The sequence below is a fragment of the Danio rerio genome, chromosome 8 (assembly GCF_052040795.2).
Source record: "Danio rerio strain M-AB ecotype USA chromosome 8, GRCz13ab, whole genome shotgun sequence".
NCBI lineage: Eukaryota > Metazoa > Chordata > Actinopteri > Cypriniformes > Danionidae > Danio > Danio rerio.
This window is the reverse complement of record NC_141028.1, coordinates 59,583,543-59,600,000: the sequence shown is the minus strand read 5'-3', so window position 1 is coordinate 59,600,000 and position 16,458 is coordinate 59,583,543. Positions and strand designations below refer to the sequence as shown.

Sequence of the window (16,458 nt, the reverse complement as noted above, 5' to 3'; positions counted from 1 at the left end):
CTACCCAATACTTCTATAGTGCATGTGTTTGGACTTGTGGGGGAAACCGGAGCAGCCGGAGACAACTCAGGTCAACACATGGAGAATATGCAAACTCCACACAGAAGCACCAACTGACCATCAAACCATTCACTTGACCTTCCTGCTGTGAGGAGACAGCGCTACCCACTGCGCCACTGTGTTGCCCCCCCCCTTTTTTTGCTTTCTCTAAACTTTTCGGCACCGGCTTTCCTTTTTTTACTGTCCATCTCTGACAGTTCGCTTGTGTTGCACTTACTGTTTGTTTGACATTCTTGCCAGATTTTAATTCTGTCCACGTAATCTCTGATTAGGTCGGATTGGATTGACCCATCTTGAAACCAGCCGGTCGTTTGGCCGATTGGGCCAAATGCTTAACATTTATTATTATTATTATTACTATTATCATCATCATCATCATCATATTCACATCTTGGAAGAGATAAACGCTGCGTGCATGTAAAAACAATACATAATATTACATTACATAATTTAATTTACATAATTAAAAAAAAAAAATGGTCTGGCCGTTCGGGCATTTGCCACATGGCAAATTCGCCCCTGAAGGTAGATCTCCAGGATCAGGGTTGAGCAGCCGTGGTGTATAGTGTGCCATTTAGGACACAGCTCATAGCACCTTAACCAAACACACCTGATTCAGATCATCAGCTCTTTAGCGGAGACTGAAAGACCTGTAATGGGTGTGACAGAGGTGACATCCAAAACATGTAGTGCTGGTGGTCTTCCAGGAACGTGGTTGAGAAACACTGCTTTAAAATATCCACCAAGTTCTGAGTATGTCGTAGAAACAAAAGCAGCTTAATATTTTCAAAAGTAAAGTCAGTGAGACTTCTGTCAGAAACTGCCCTTCAGTGTTTCTGTGAGTGCATCATAACGTCAGTGTTTCTCCCGGTCTTCTCCAGCTCTGCTGTAGTTACAGTCAAGCATTCCTAAATCATTGATGAGGTTGTTCTTTATCTTCTTCCAGATTTCTCCATGCGGAGTAAGAAGCCATGTGTGCAGTACCTTCCTCAGGAGAAGATGATTGACAGCCCAGGCTCCTCCCACGGCAGCATGCTGGACTCTCCGGCCACGCCCTCTGCAGCTCTGGCATCACCCGCTGCACCAGCCGCCACACACTCTGAGCAGGCGCAGCCGTTGTCCCTGACCACCAAACCAGAGAGATTCCCGCTGCTGTCCAAACCACCGCCATCTTCATCATCATCATCATCCTCCTCCTCCTCTGGGCTGCCAACTCCGCCCCTTCTCTCCAGGCCACTCCCTTTCGCCCTCCTCACTCCGCCCTCTCCGTTCCACCAGGCCGCTCTTCATTCCCATCATGCTCTGTTCCAGTCGCAGCCGCTTTCTCTGGTCACCAAATCCAGCGACTGACAATTCTGTTGAACAAACACCACACTTTACTAAATAGACTCCTTTTACAGAGTTCAACAGGAGAGTTTTAGCATGTTTAAATCTATTCAGCTGATCTACTAGTCTGGGGCTAACACTTTAGCTTAGCTTAGCATAGATCATTGAATCGGATTAGACCATTAGCATCTCACTCAAAAATGTTAAAAAGCGTTTTGATTAATTTTCCTATTTAAAGCTGGACTCTTCTGTAGTTTCATCCTGTTCTAAGACGGAACACTTTTAGCTTAGCTTAGCATAAATCATTGAATCAGATTAGACCATTAGCATCTGGTTTGAAAATGTTTTAAATGATTAAATTATAGTTTAAATTATAGAAAATGGAAAGTTGCTATTTTGTAGGCGGATATGACTAGAAACTATACTCTCATACTCACACTTCTATTTTAAGTCGCTGCGTAATATCACTGCGCCTGCTGTAGCCTAAAGTTAATTAATTATTACGCTAGAGTGAGATTATAGTTCGTAGACATCAGTCTAGAGAATAACAACTGTTCATTTCACGTCTTTCAGTCTCAGTACACGAAGAAACTACAGAAGAGTCCAGCTTTAAGTAGGAAAATCATCAAAACTATCATTTTAAATATTTATAAACCAGATGCTAATGGCCTAATCCAATTCAATGATTTATGCTAAGCTAAGCTAAAAGTTTTCAGTATTAGAACAGGATGAAACTACAGAAGAGAGTCCAGCTTTAAATAGGGAAATTATCAAAACATTTTACATTTTTAAATGAGATGCTAATGGTCTAATCTGATTCAATGATTTATGCTAAGCTAAGCTAAAAGTGTGAAACTACAGAAGAGTCCGGCTTTAAATAGCAAAGTCATCAAAACTGTCATTTAAAAAAAAAATAAACCAGAGGTTAATGGTATAATCCGATTCAATGATTTATACTAAGATAAGCTAAAAGTGTTCAGTCTTAATACAAGATAAAATTACAGAAGAGGCCAGCTTTAAATAGGGAAATTAACAATACTCTTTTTTTTACTTTTTTGAGTGAGATGCTAATGGTCTAATCCGATTCAGTGCTTTATGCTAAGCTAAAAGTATTCAGTCTAAGTACAGGATTAAACTACAGAAGAGTCCAGCTTTAAATAAGGAAACTATCATAACTTTTTTTTTTTTTTTTACATTTTAATCCAGATGCTAATAGTCTAATCTGATTCAATGATTTATGCTAAGCTAACCTAAAACTGCTCCAGCCAGACCTTGAGATCATCTGAATGGATTCAAACATGGGAAAACTCAGCTAAGAAAGCTGTAAAATTAGTCTATTTCCCCCCCAAAAAAGTGTGGTGTTGCTTCAAACATCTGTTCAACGATGCTGTACATTTGCTTTTTACCTTTCCCAGAAATAGATGTCAGGTTCAACTTTTTTGATAAGTGAAAAGGAAATAAATATTATTGGTCAATATTTGATCATCTGCTTTTTCTGTGTCTGTATAAAACAATGTATTTTTTGTAACGTCTACTTTGGAACTGGTTTCTTATTTGATGCATTTATTCAGTAAACTTGTATAAAGGATACGTGTATTAAAATAACTACTTTTAAAAGACACGAAGGAACAAAACAACAAAAAAAAGAAACTTTAAGCTTGCCTGTAATTAAATGGTAGTTTTGGAGTTTAATTCATAGTAATGGCGATTTATTAGTCCTCTTTGCAATGACCCCTCTACCCCAGTTTTGAAGTGTGTGAACTTGATAAATAAAACTTGTAAATTGTTTCTAAAAAAGAATGATGTTCGTGTCTTTTTTTAATAATGCATGCATGGATTAGTCAATCAAAAAGTGTGGATGTGTGTATGTATGTGTGTGTGTATACAATATACACTCACTGGCCACTTAATTAGGTATGCCTGTCCAACTGCAAATTTCAAATCAGCCAATCACATGGCAGCAACATGCATTTAGGCAAGTAGACATGGTCAATGGGGAAGAAAGGGGATTTAAGTGACTTTGAACATGGTTGTTGGTGCCAGACGGGCTGGTCTGAGTATTTCAGAAACTGCTGATCTACTGGGATTTTCATACACAATCATCTCTAGGGTTTACAGAGAATGGTCCGACAAAGACGACATATCCAGTAAGCGGCAGTTCTGTGGGCGCAAATGCCTTGTTGATGGTCAGAGGAGAATGGCCAGACTGGTTCCAGCTGACAGAAAGGCAACAGTAACTCAAAAAAGCACTCGTTACAACCGAGCTCTGCAGAAGAGCATCTCTGAACACACAACACGTCCAACCTTGAGGCGGATGGGCTACAGCAGCAGAAGAGCACACCGGGTCCCGCTCCTGCCAGCTAAGAACAGGAAACTGAGGCTACAATTCACACAGACTCACCAAAACTGGACAACAGAAGATTGGAGAAACGTTGCCTGCTCTGATGAGTCTCCATTTCTGCTGACACATTCGGATGCTCGGCTCACAATTTGGCATCAGCAACATGAAAGCATGGATCCATCCTGCCTTGTATCAGCGGTTCAGGCTGGTGGTGGTGGTGTAATGGTGTGGGGGAGATTTTCTTGGCACTCTTTGGGTCCATTAGTACCAATTGAGCATCGTCTCAACTCCACAGCCTACCTGAGTATTGCTGCTGACCATGTCCATCCCTTTATGAGCACAGTGTCTCCATCATCTGATGGCTACTTCCAGCAGGATAACGCAGCATGTAGCTAAATGCTGGTATTATAATGTGAGCTTTTCAAAAGTCTGTATATTCAACAATGAACATATCAGAAAGAGCTGTTACAGTGGTGCAGTGAATAGCACAATCGCCTCACAGCAAGAAGGTTGCTGGTTCGAGCCTCGGCTGGGCCAGTTGGCATTTCTGTGTGGAGTTTGCATGTTCTGTGGGTTTGCTCCGGCTTTCCCCACAGTCCAAACACATGCGCTGTAGGGGAATTGGGTAAGCTAAATTGCCCATAGTGTATGTGTGTTAATGAGAGTGTATGGGTTGCAGCTGAAAGGGCATCCACTGCTTAAAACATATGCTGGATAAGTTGGCGGTTCATTCCGCTGTGGTGACCCCTGATTAATACAGGGATTAAGCCAAAAAGAAAATGAATAAATGAAATGTATTTCAATGCTTTGTTCTTGATGAGTAAAATCTGCCTCTAAAACAGCATCTGGAGCAGAAAAGGCTCCGCTAACCATGTGCCGGAGAAACCCTGCTGATAGAGGAGTTAAATCTTTAATAGGTGGAATTTAGGCAAACCGCACTGGAAAATAAACAGATGAGCCAGAGCAACACACACTTCTGCCAGAAATAAACACGCTTTATAAAAAAAAGAAAAAGCAATAGACATCTGTTCCTTCCTGGAATGCAAAGTCCCAAAACAACGACAAAAAGCAGGTCAACGCCGCGTCTCGGCTGGTCTTGATCTGTGCTTTGGCTGCTGCTGCTGGAGCTGTAATTAAGTGTGTGCTAATAGGATGGAGCTCTCGGGAGCTCATTAGTCTTTTCAATTAGTGAAAAACACACAAGGTAGAGTCCTCTGTCATTGAGGGACTTTAGGAGCGGCTGGAGATGCCAGGAAGAGTCGGAGCGCAGGTGAAACCCGGACACACCTCATATAATCCTGAGGGACGAAAATGATCCAGAGCTTCAACTACACTGGGGACTATTACACTTACAGTCGTCATGAACTGGAAGCTGCGACCGTTTTTTTAATGTGACGCAGTTCCTAGAGAAACGGAATATTTAAGGGGAAAACAGTGGGTGTGGCTTGTTTTTTTGTAGTGCAGCTGATTGGATGTGGTAAAGTAGGCATTTCATTCAGAAAGATTGGTAAATCTTGGTTATTACAACCTAACAACAGACTCCTCCTCCTCACCATTTCTGTTTTTTTGCCAAAACTGACAGCTGAAGGGGTGTGGTTAAGTATGTTAGCCACGCCCAACACCTTGGACAGATGTAGTCTACGAATTTAAAGTCTGCATGAAACAGAAGCTGCGACCATTTTTTGCTTGTATTGTGACAAAGTTCCTAGAGAAACAGATTATTAAATGAGAAAAAAGTGGGCGTGGCTTGTTTTTCTGCTGTGAGCTGATTGGATGTGGTAATGTAGGCATTTCATTCAGAAAGATGGTGGAAAGGGTTTGGGGAGATTTATTACAACCTATCAGACTCCTCCTTCTCAACATTTCTATTTGTATTCTAAACTGACAGTTGAAGGGGCGTGATTAAGTATGTTAGCCACACCCAATACCTCAGACAGACATAATGTGAGAATTTAAAGTCCGCATGAAGCGGATGCTGCGACCGTTTTTTGTTCCTATTGTGACGCAGTTCCTAGAAAAACGTAATATTAATCGATAAAGCACTGGGCGTGGCTTGTTTTTTCTACTGCGAGCTGATTGGATGTAGTTAAGTAGGCATTTTATTAAGAAAGATGGGGAAAAGGGTTTGGGGAAAGTTATTAAGCCTATCAGACTCCTCCTGCTCACCATTTCTGTTTGTTGTCTAATCCAGGGGTGCCCAAACTTTTTCGAAAAACGCCCCAAAACCAAATATCATTGATAGCTGTGGGCCGAAGGTAAATATACCAAACTATTTTGCATTAAAGTTGCCTAATTTCTAGGGGTGTGATGAGATCTTGCGAGATTAATTCATAATGAGATTTCTTATTGAGGTGAAAGTTGTCTCGTGAGTTGTAATGTTATGATGGAGGGTGACGGTGAAATTAGCATTGAAGATTGGAGGCAGGATAGGATTTGAACTGCAAATCAAGAGCTTTCCACACACCTGGCAGCCCAGGCTGGTCTTGGAGTTGTGCGTCACTTGTTTTCTTCACCTAAGTTTAAGGGTTGACGCATCCAAAAGAGGCTACAACTACTTTTTTTGTTGTTGAATAAAAGCCTATTTTCCATTCATATATATCATCTTTGAAGATTTATTAAAAACGCTGTCAAAATTTTGTCTCATTCTCGTGAACCCAATCTCGTGTCTCATCTCGTAAGCATCTTGTCACACTCCTAGTAATTTCCAAATTTAAAAAAAAAAAAAAAAAAAAAGAGGGCGTCACGGTGGCGCAGTGGGTACAACAATCACCTCACAGCAAGAAGGTCGCTGGTTTGAGTCTCAGCTGGGTCAGTTGGCATGTGTGGAGTTTGCCTGTTCTCCCAGTGTTGGCGTGGGTTTCCTCCGGGTGCTCGGGTGTCCCCCACAAGTCCAAACACATGCGCTATAGGGGAATTGAATCAGCTAAATTGGCTATGGTGTATGTGTGTGAATGAGTGTGTATGGGTGTGTCCCAGAGTTGGGTTGCGACTGGATGGGGTATCCGCTGTGTAAAACATATGCTGGATAAGTTGGTGGTTCATTCCGCTGTGGCGACCCCTGATTAATAGAGACTAAGCAGAAAAGAAAATGAATTAATTTTATTTATATACATATATATATATGTGTGTGTGTGTGTGTGTGTGTGTGTGTGTGTGTGTGTGCACATGTGTGCATAAGTGTATGTGGGCCTGAGTGTGAGCATATGTGTGCGTGTGTGTGTGCAGACGGACAGGTTGACACACGTTGAGCGCTCATTTCCCTCTCTGCCCTCAGGTGAGGTACAGAGCTGTCAGTCACATACATACACACACACACACACACACATGCACACAAAAGCTTATATTTTATTTTTCTCGGCAGTCATTAGAGAAGCGAGAAATATGCCTTGCATCATCCCGGGCCCTGCACTGCTCTCTGGGGCCCCGTGTCTCTGTGTGTCCCCTCAGCTCCGGAGCCATCAACCAAATTAAAGGTAATGAGTTGTCAGACAACAGAGAAAGCCTGGCTCCTTAAGGCTAGAGCACACACACACATGCGCGCGAGCAGCTGAGTGACTTTAATATGACTGGCCTGTTAGAGAGACGAGCTGGAGAAAGATATCTGTGATTATTCTCCAAGCTTGTTTTCTCCAGTCAGTCCTGCAGAAGTGCTTGTTAACCGGGCTGGAGTTGCAGGCGCAGCACAATCCCGTGTTTACCTGATGAGTTCAGCCCTTATTTAATTGTGTTGCACTTCACTGCATTAGCATCTTATTATAAAAATAGTTCCTACGAGCAATACACACCTGCTGGTGTTTCACGCTGCAAGGATATTTCCTAATAGTTTGTGTGTTTTAACTCAATGGTGTTTTATTGTTATTATCAATCGTACATATTTCTATGATATTAGTACAATAATAAGTTTTTCATTATTCATTTATTTTCCTTCGGCTTAGTTTCTTTATTTATCAGTAGTCGCCACAGCTGAATGAACTGCCAACTATACCAGCATATGTTTTACCCCTATAGCGCATGTGGGGGAAACCAAAGCACACGGAGGAAACCCACGCCAGCACAGGGAGAACAACTCTACACTGAAATGCCAACTGACCCAGCCGAGACTCAAACCAGCGACCTTCTTGCTGTGAGCCCACAGTGCTAACCACCAGTGTTGGGGAGTAACTAATTACATGTAACGGTGATACGTAATTTAATTACAAATTAAAAGTAACAGTAATTAGTTACAGTTACTGAGGAAAAAAAATGTGTAATTAAATTACAGCTACTTTAGAAAATGTTAAAGATTACAAATATGGTTACATCTAAATATGTTGAATAATATTAATCTGTTGCTTTTCCTGTTTTTGATATGCACGATGCCTTTTGTTAGGGCCATTTATTAAAGAGCTGCTATTCTGATGCTTTTGATTGGTTTTCCAGTTTGAGGATTCTTTGTTTTTGCTTTATATACTATAATTTGTTTCTGTTACAGCAAATTATTTACAGTAAATAATTGAACTGAACAATTCTCCCTTATATGTTTTAATGACAGTTTTATTCACCACTAAGAGTGATCGACTTGGATTTAAGTTGCTTCGATTTAAAAATTAAAATAGCAAAATAGCTTAGATGTAATTTTATTGCAAATGTCACAAAAATCACCCTGCACAACTAACAAAAGTTTAGATTTTGTAGCAACAGTTTTTTGTTATAAGGTCTAGTTTTGTGGTGGCTGTACTTTAAAATAAAAAATATATCATCTTAATTCAAGTGATGAGAGATGTTAGTGTAAGGTCACACCTACTCAGTGTAAATGCTTGAAAATGATTTAATTGAAAATATCCATTAGAAACCTTACATTTTAAATAGGGTCATTTGTAATCTGTAATCTACTACATTTCCAAAGTAACCTCCCCAACACTGCTAACCACTGAGCCACTGTTGTAAATACAATAATATATAATAAACGTTCCTATTAGTATTTACTATAAATTCATTAATTCATTTTCTTTTCGGCTTTATTCTCTTAATTAATCAGCGGTCGCCACAGTAGAATGAACCACCAACTTATCCAGCATATGTTTAACACAGCGTATGCCCTTCCAGCTGCTACCCATGACTGGAAAACATCCATACACACCCATTTACACTCATACATCACGGCCAATTTAGCTTACTCAATTCACCTATACCATGTTTTTGGACTTGTGGGGGAAACACCAACACGCCAACACGGGGAGAACATGCAAACTCAAACCAGCGATGTTCTTGCTGTGAGGCGAACGTGCTACCCCTCTTACTATAAATGACTATAGTATTTTTTATGTTGACTTTCTCACGATGACCTCTTCTGATGTGTTTACTAATGAGATGCGGTCAGTCTCTGGGCTCCAGTAGGAGTGTAATCTGCCCCTTTTAATGTGTGTGTGTGTGTGTGTGTGTGTGTGTGTGTGTGTTGAGTGCGGTTTTTCATAAGACACACATCTGTCTGCTCGTCACAAGGTCAGAATTAATACATGTTAATTCAGCTCAATCAGCTGGCCAACCGTCTGCCGCCGATCCGCTTTGATCCTGCGCTCATATCAGCGGCAGCCTTTGATGTGTCGGAATCACCTGACATTGTGTTTACATTCCTGCATCCGACAATCAATAATGAGACAAAGGAAACATCCGTCAGATCAGCTCCAGCACTCAATCTGTCATTGATGGACACTCTGGGGTTATTTGCTGTTTTCAGTCTTCATCAGTCATTTTCTGCTGTAAATATGACTGAATGATGTCATCGAAGCAGTATGAATGTCAAGTTTTTGTTTTTTACTCTCTTCAATTCAGACTTATGGAGATCTCCAGACATTGGCGTTATTTATTAAAACAAAAAGAAAATCTCCTTTCAAACCCATAAAGGATTTTAAACACCATTAAAAGAGTAAAAACTGAAAGAAATGTTAGTTAAAATGTAGTGCAAGTGGAGTAAACGTATCTGTTGTAAATATTTCTCAAAGTATAAGAGTAGATCTTTGTGGATGTGTGTAAACGTAACATTCTGTAGTGCATTTAGTTATTAGCTGCGTCTCAAATGGCACACTATACACTATGCACTCATGCACGATGTACTTATGCACTTACACACTCAACATTCAATTTAATTCAATTCAGCTTTATTTGTATAGCGCTTTTACAATGTAGATTGTGTCAAAGCAGCTTCACATAAATGGTCATAGTAACTGGATCAGGGTAGTGCAGTTTTTAGTGTTTAAGTTCAGTTTAGCTCAGTTCAGTGTGGTTTGAAATCATTACTGAGAGTCCAAACACTGAAGAGCAAATTCATCGATGCATAGCTTTTCAGATACTGAACCATGCAAGCCAGTGGCGACAGCGGAGAGGGAAAAAAACATCATAGTATATGTGTGTAGTGTCGTCCCAAATGAAGCACTAATGTTTTTTTACTAAGCGGAAATTCAAACCGTTTCCCTGATGACGTTTGACGGTCGACAATTCAGTAAAATAAATGATCGAAATATCAAATAATACCTGCCATGAGTATAACCTCATTCACCGTTAGGAGGCGCTATAATCACTCTCATGGGAAAATTTTGCTTTCACAATCCAAAATAAATAAAGCTATCCAATATGTGCGCCTGATAGCTCCGCCCCTTCCGCTACGCGAGCAAAGCTGCGGTCGTTGAGTGTGTGAAGTGTCCATCATTCCACACTTCTGTTTACCGACTGAATGAGTGCATCATCCGGGTAATTAAAGTGCACTTATTACTTTTAGAGTTTTTAGTGTGAACACTTATTATACTACAAAATGGCGTAGAATAGTGCATAAGTATGCGATTTGGAACGCAGCTTCTGTCTCGCAGGCACACAACACCATAAGATATTAAAATTAGGTTCAGTTTAGGTCGTGATGTCAGGTGACCAAAATCCAACATCTTTAACGTCATATAGACTGATTTCACGCAGCCGCCATTAAAAAAGCGAAATCGAGGCTGCGGTGGGAAGAAACCCAGAAGTATCAACTGTGTCACACAGGAATGTTGTGTACCTGGCAGTTTATCTTATCATTGAAGAGAAAGTGACACAAATTTATAATTTCACCGTCTTCCGAGTGACCCGAAGGTTCTGTTCTGAATGAAAAGTGAAAATAAAAAGGCATATCAGACTTAATTTTCAGTTAAATAAGGGAAATGGCACTAGTTAGCTAAGGTTTTCTTTCCCAAACACATGTTTTAGATGCCATTTATCAAACTCAAGTTAATGATCTGATTCTTTCACTTTATTAGACTAGAATTACGTTACTTAAATTTATAAAAAATTCAATTTCCTGTTAACATTTAAGCACTGTTCAATGCAACACCGCTGATTTGCCATAGTATTCACCAGTGCTCAACAGAAATGACTGTGATTGGCCGTTGAGGTCATCAGTTCACTGCACTTCACCACTGTTTACCGAGTGCAAACACAGATGAGCGATCTGCTGATGACTCGACTGATCTTTGCAGCTTTAAACGCTCCACTGTTTGTGCATCTGCATCTGCACTCAGTGAAGTGCAGTGAACTGATGACCTTCACGGCCAATCACAGTCATTTCTGGTGAATACTATGGCAAATCAGTGGTGTTTAAGAATGAGCTCAACAGCGCTTAAATGTTAGTGGGAAATAGACATGCTACGTGTACTGTAGGATGTGCTACAGAAGACTGCATTGTTTTATCGCTCACCGGGTTACATAGGCTGAAGCAAGCAGGGAAGCATCCCCACTGTGTTTACCTGGTGCCATGAACCGAAGCCTTGGAGGACACTCTGAAAGAGATTATGATGTTGTTTGATGCCTAATCTGCTGTTAATTGTTTAAATTAAACTGAACTGAATGATATTGAAGTGATGTTTACACCATATCTGAGTTTTGAAATTGCGACAACAGTTGGAGGTTTGTACTACACAGTATGTTGTTGCAATGTTGACAGTGCTGATCCATTACTTCCGGGTTTCTTCCCACCACAGCCTCGCTTTCGTGTTATAAAATGGCAGCCGCATGAAATAAGTGTATTGACCTCAAATACTGACATTTATTCATCAGACATGGCAACCAAAATCCAACATCTAGTAGACCTCACAGTGGTAACGTCCACACAACGACAATCTGTAACATGTTGATATTTGGTTGGTCTTAGGTTAGACGTTGGACATTGACGTCAGCCTGATGTTGGATTCTGACGTCAACTCGACTTTCATTTCCAAACAAAATGCAACGTTCCCAAGACATTGAGGTACAACATTAACCTGATGTAGCTCCTGGGACGTATTTGGCACTCTCCAAAAATGTATATAGGGGTACATATTCAGAATGAGCCCGGGTTGAAAACTTCATAAAGACATATAATATGTCACATCCGTCAGTGACCACCTGAGGGCGCTGTAGTGCACCCCAGGAAAGCGTCCCAGGAAAGACTACATTTTCATACATTCTTTCGCGCACACACCCGGTCTGTCATCTACACTGATTTACAACCACAGCTGTCTCCGTTCTCCGTGATTACCAGGATTATATATTCAGTCATTCAACCACTATTTGTCATCACGTCGTTTGTCGTTCTTGTACCCAGTAAGTTGGTTTTTCCAAGTTGTTGTTCCCAGGGCCGGAGTGGGACTCTTTTTCAGCCCTGGAGTTTCAAGCCTTAGACCGGCCCACCTCAGTTCACCACTGACTATGTTAAAATAAGGTAATTTCCAATTCAGTTTCTAATTACACTATCACGTCTTTTTTTGAGAAAACAGCTGTTTCAGAACTTCAAATGTTCAACAACCCTTACAGTATTATATGTCTTAACAATAAAAATGAAAAAAAATATATGTTTCTCAGGCGAGGATCAAACCCAGGTTGGCGGCGCCATAACCTATCGTGCTAACCACTGTACCACAACAGCTGTGCATTTAGAAGTGACTTATCTACTTACATCCATCTTATCTACTTATATTGTTCACGTAGCTACGAGAAAATAGATAAAAAGAGCAGAGCTGCGGTAAAATAATGAATAAGAAGGCTGTGGTCAAGTAAATAAATAAATAATTTTTAAAAAGTGTGACTGCTGAGAGCAACAGATTCTGGAGCTAGGAACACCGGCCCTCACGGCCAAAAAACGGACCGGCCCACCGGGAATTCTCCCGGTCCTCCCGATTAGCCAATCCGGGCCTGGTTGTTCCTGATCTTGCCTTGTATCTTGCTATAGTCTAGTTCATGTTTATCTGTCTTAGTTCCTTGTTTTGTTGTTTATTTGTTACTTTGCACTTTGATATTTTTGGATTTTTGTTCACTGTTTTTGCACTTTAATATATTAAAATCTGCACTTAAATCCGCTATCTTTTGTTCCCGTTTTTGTTATTGTTTTGATCACGCCTAACGTGACATAATATAAATAAAAATAAAAAAACATTTAAAAAATAATCATGCCATTATATTTTAAAGACTCAAAGTCAGAATTGTTAGCCCTTCTGTATATTCTCCCCCCCAATTTCTGCTTAACAGAGAGAAGATTTTCTCAACATATTTCTTAACATAATAGTTTTAATAACTCATCTCTAATAACTGATTTATTTTATTTTTGTCATGATGACAGTAAATAATATTAGACTAGATATTTTTCAAGACACTTCTATACAGCTTAAAGTGACATTTAAAGGCTTAACTGGGTTAATTAGGGTAAAGTTAGTGTAATTAGGCAAGTCATGGTATAACAGTGGTTTGTTCTGGAGATAATCCAAAGCAAATATAGCTTAAGGGGGCTAATAATATTGACCTTAAAATGGCTTTTAAAAAATTAAGAACTGCTTTTATTCTAGCCGAAATAAAACAAATAAGATTTTCTCCAGAAGAAAAAACATTATAGGAAATACTGTGAAAAATTCCTGAATCTGTTCAACATCATTCGGGAAACAATTAAAAAAAAATGAAAATTCACAGGAGGGCGAATAATTCTTAATGTATATCCTGTTAACATTAAACAAACATGTCATATACAAAGACCAATAAAGCGCTAAGTGAAAATGACTGAGGGGTGATGGACAGCTGCAGTGTGTTTCTGACCGTGTGCATTAATTGTTTGATCGTCTCTCTCTCTTCAGATTTGGCTGTGTGTTGCTGGCAGAACAGGAACTGGTTTCACTGGCCGGCAGCCCAAGACGCCTCGCCGTGTTTTATTTAGCACCATTTGACCTTAAAGAAGGAAGCGCAGATGAAGAATGAGAGGGATGAGTTTCAGTACTAAATGTCAGCCCTGTAATTAGTCCTGCTGGAGTATTTGAGGCCGAGGAGGAAAACATTGATTAACATCAGCCTGATTTGCATGTTGCACAAGATCTTTTGGCCGCCGTTACAAATTATTCATGGCAGTCTTTAAGGTCATACAAGATAAAGATTAGCCGTAACATCTTTACATCGGAGAAGATCATCTCACATGTGTGTCTGAGGGGGAAAAATAAACAAATGAGACCAACAAAAAATAAAACCGGTAAAAAGGAAGGTGTTTGCTTGCTCTCGTGTTGTTCTGAATGTAAATCATCATGTCATAAAAATGAAAGAATAAGCAAGTTCATCATAAATTCAGGGTGAGGCAGTGGAACAGTAGGTAGTGCTGTCGCCTCACAGCAAGAAGGTGGCTGGGTCGCTGGTTCGAGCCTCGGCTCAGTTGGCGTTTCTGTGTGGAGTTTGCATGTTCTCCCTGCGTTCGCGTGTGTTCCCTCCAGGTGCTCCGGTTTCCCCCACAGTCCAAAGACATGCGGTACAGGTGAATTGGGTAGGCTAAATTGTCTGTAGTGTGTGAATGTGTGTGTGGATGTTTCCCAGAGATGTGTTGTGGCTGGAATGGCATCGGCTGCGTAAAAACTGGCTGGATAAGAACATTCTGGGTCAGTTGGCATTTCTGTGTGGAGTTGGCATGTTCTCCCCGTGTTGGTGTGGGTTTCCTCCAGGTGCTCCCCACAGTCCAAACACTTGCGCTACAGGGGAATTGAATAAGCTAAATTGTCCGCAGTGTATGTGTGTGAATGAGTGTGTATGGATGTTTCCCAGTGATGGGTTGATGGTGCGTAAAACATGCTGGATAAGTTAGTGGTTCATTCCGCTATGGTGACCCAACATTAATAAAGGGACTAAGCCAAAAAGAAAATGAATGAACTTGAACAGACTCCTTTTTTCCTAATGATATATGATGCATAAATTTGTCTTTATTAAAAATAATTACTCTTTTCATATTTCTTTATTCTAAATATTTAGCAAATGTTTTTGTTACCTCAAAAAGCAAAAAGCTGACAAGCTAATTCAGCTAGAAACAGTGCTTAACATGTGACTAAAATGCATGAACCTCATAATTAAATAACAAATAAGGTGAATAACTGCAAAAAAAGTCCACTTTTGAGAAAAAACAACCACCCTTTACACCAGGCTGGCTACAGGCCTCATTATACACGAATTCGTCCTTCAAAATAACTGTAAATTAGTAATTATTAAGACTATGTTATCATAAAAAATCGTCTTACCTTTAATTTCGATGTATGTATTGACAGCACAGCTAGCGTTAGCATGGAAAAAGTAACGTATGCAGCCAAAAACAGAACAACTCTGTTGGAAGTGAAGCTCAAACTTGTGAAAATAATTTTAAATTAGAGTATATGTAATTTACAATGTTTATTTTGGATTCATAAGATGTCGTATTTAGTTTATTTATAACAATCCTTTAGCGTCCTGCCGGTTTGTTACCATGGAAACCAAAGAGGCGCACGTGCTCTACTCAAGAAATGCCCGGTAAAGTCTAGATGGGATACAGCTGCGGATACCCACGTCAAATGCGAGACTGTACCACAGTAATTAATATTTTTACTTTGCCGTGAGGGTTATGTTTAAGGTTGGGATAGGGGTATACGGTAATAAAATACACTTTAATGGGTAATTTAATAAATAATATTGATAATACTCGGTTTTAATACTGTTTTTACATTACTCTGATGCTTGAGTTTATGGTTGGGGTAAGGAAAGATATTAATAAAACACAATTAATGGGTAATTTATTAAATAATATGAATAATACTCTGCTTAATTACTGTTTTACTTTATGGTTATGCTTGAGTTTAGGTTTAGGATAAGGGTAGATGTTAATAAAATACACTTTATGGGTAATTTAATGAATAATATGAATAATTATCGGTTTAATTACTGTTTTTACATTATGGTAATGCTTACGTTTAGGATTGGGATTGGGGTATACGTTAATAAAATACACTTTAATAAGTAATTTAATAAATAATTTGAATAATATTCGGTTTAATCACCGTTTTACATTACTCTGATGCTTGAGTTTAGGTTTGGGGTTGCTGTAGAAGTTGATAAAATACCCTTTAATGGGTAATTTAATAAATAACATTAATGATACTCTGCTTAATTACTATTTTATATTATTGTGATGCTTGAGTTTAGGTTTGGGATAGGGGTATACATTAATAAAATACACTTTAATACGTAATTTAATAAATTATACGAATAATACTCGATTTAATCGCTGTTTTACTTTACTCTAATGCTTGAGTTTAGATTAGGGGTTGCTGTAAGTTAATGAAACACTTTAATGGGTAATATTAAAAAAATAATATGAATAAAATACAGTTTAACTACTGTTTTTACATTATGGTTATGCTTGAGTTTAGGTTTGGAATTGGGATAGATGTTAATAAAATAGACTTTATGGGTAATTTAATAAA

At 39.4% G+C, this 16,458-nt stretch overlaps 1 protein-coding gene and 1 long non-coding RNA gene across 10 annotated transcripts in view; one reads left to right on the top strand and one right to left on the bottom strand.

Moving 5' to 3' along the window:
• tcf7l1b (transcription factor 7 like 1b) overlaps positions 1–3,183 on the top strand; it is a 112,188-nt gene extending 109,005 nt beyond the window's left edge. Inside the window, exons 12-13 of one of the 4 annotated variants that reach the window (XR_015496818.1) lie at positions 1,007–1,511; positions 2,223–3,183. Coding sequence is in view for 1 of the 4 variants with exons in the window: in NM_131296.2 (NP_571371.2) it covers positions 1,007–1,410 (404 nt within the window). In the remaining 3 variants the exon portion in view is untranslated. 4 annotated transcript variants of the gene reach the window in all.
• Positions 1–15,517, bottom strand: part of LOC137496394 (uncharacterized) — a 26,898-nt gene extending 11,381 nt beyond the window's left edge. For 3 of the 6 annotated variants that reach the window (XR_015498590.1, XR_015498592.1, XR_015498595.1), the window contains exons 1-2: positions 15,244–15,496; positions 13,793–13,921 (exon numbers count right to left, since the gene is read on the bottom strand). This is a non-coding gene — a long non-coding RNA (uncharacterized LOC137496394). Of the gene's footprint in view, positions 1,416–13,792; positions 13,922–15,243 lie in introns of all 6 variants that reach the window. The other 3 variants (XR_015498594.1, XR_015498593.1, XR_015498591.1) reach the window with 3 other exon arrangements.
• Between the last annotated feature and the right edge of the window lie 941 nt (positions 15,518–16,458).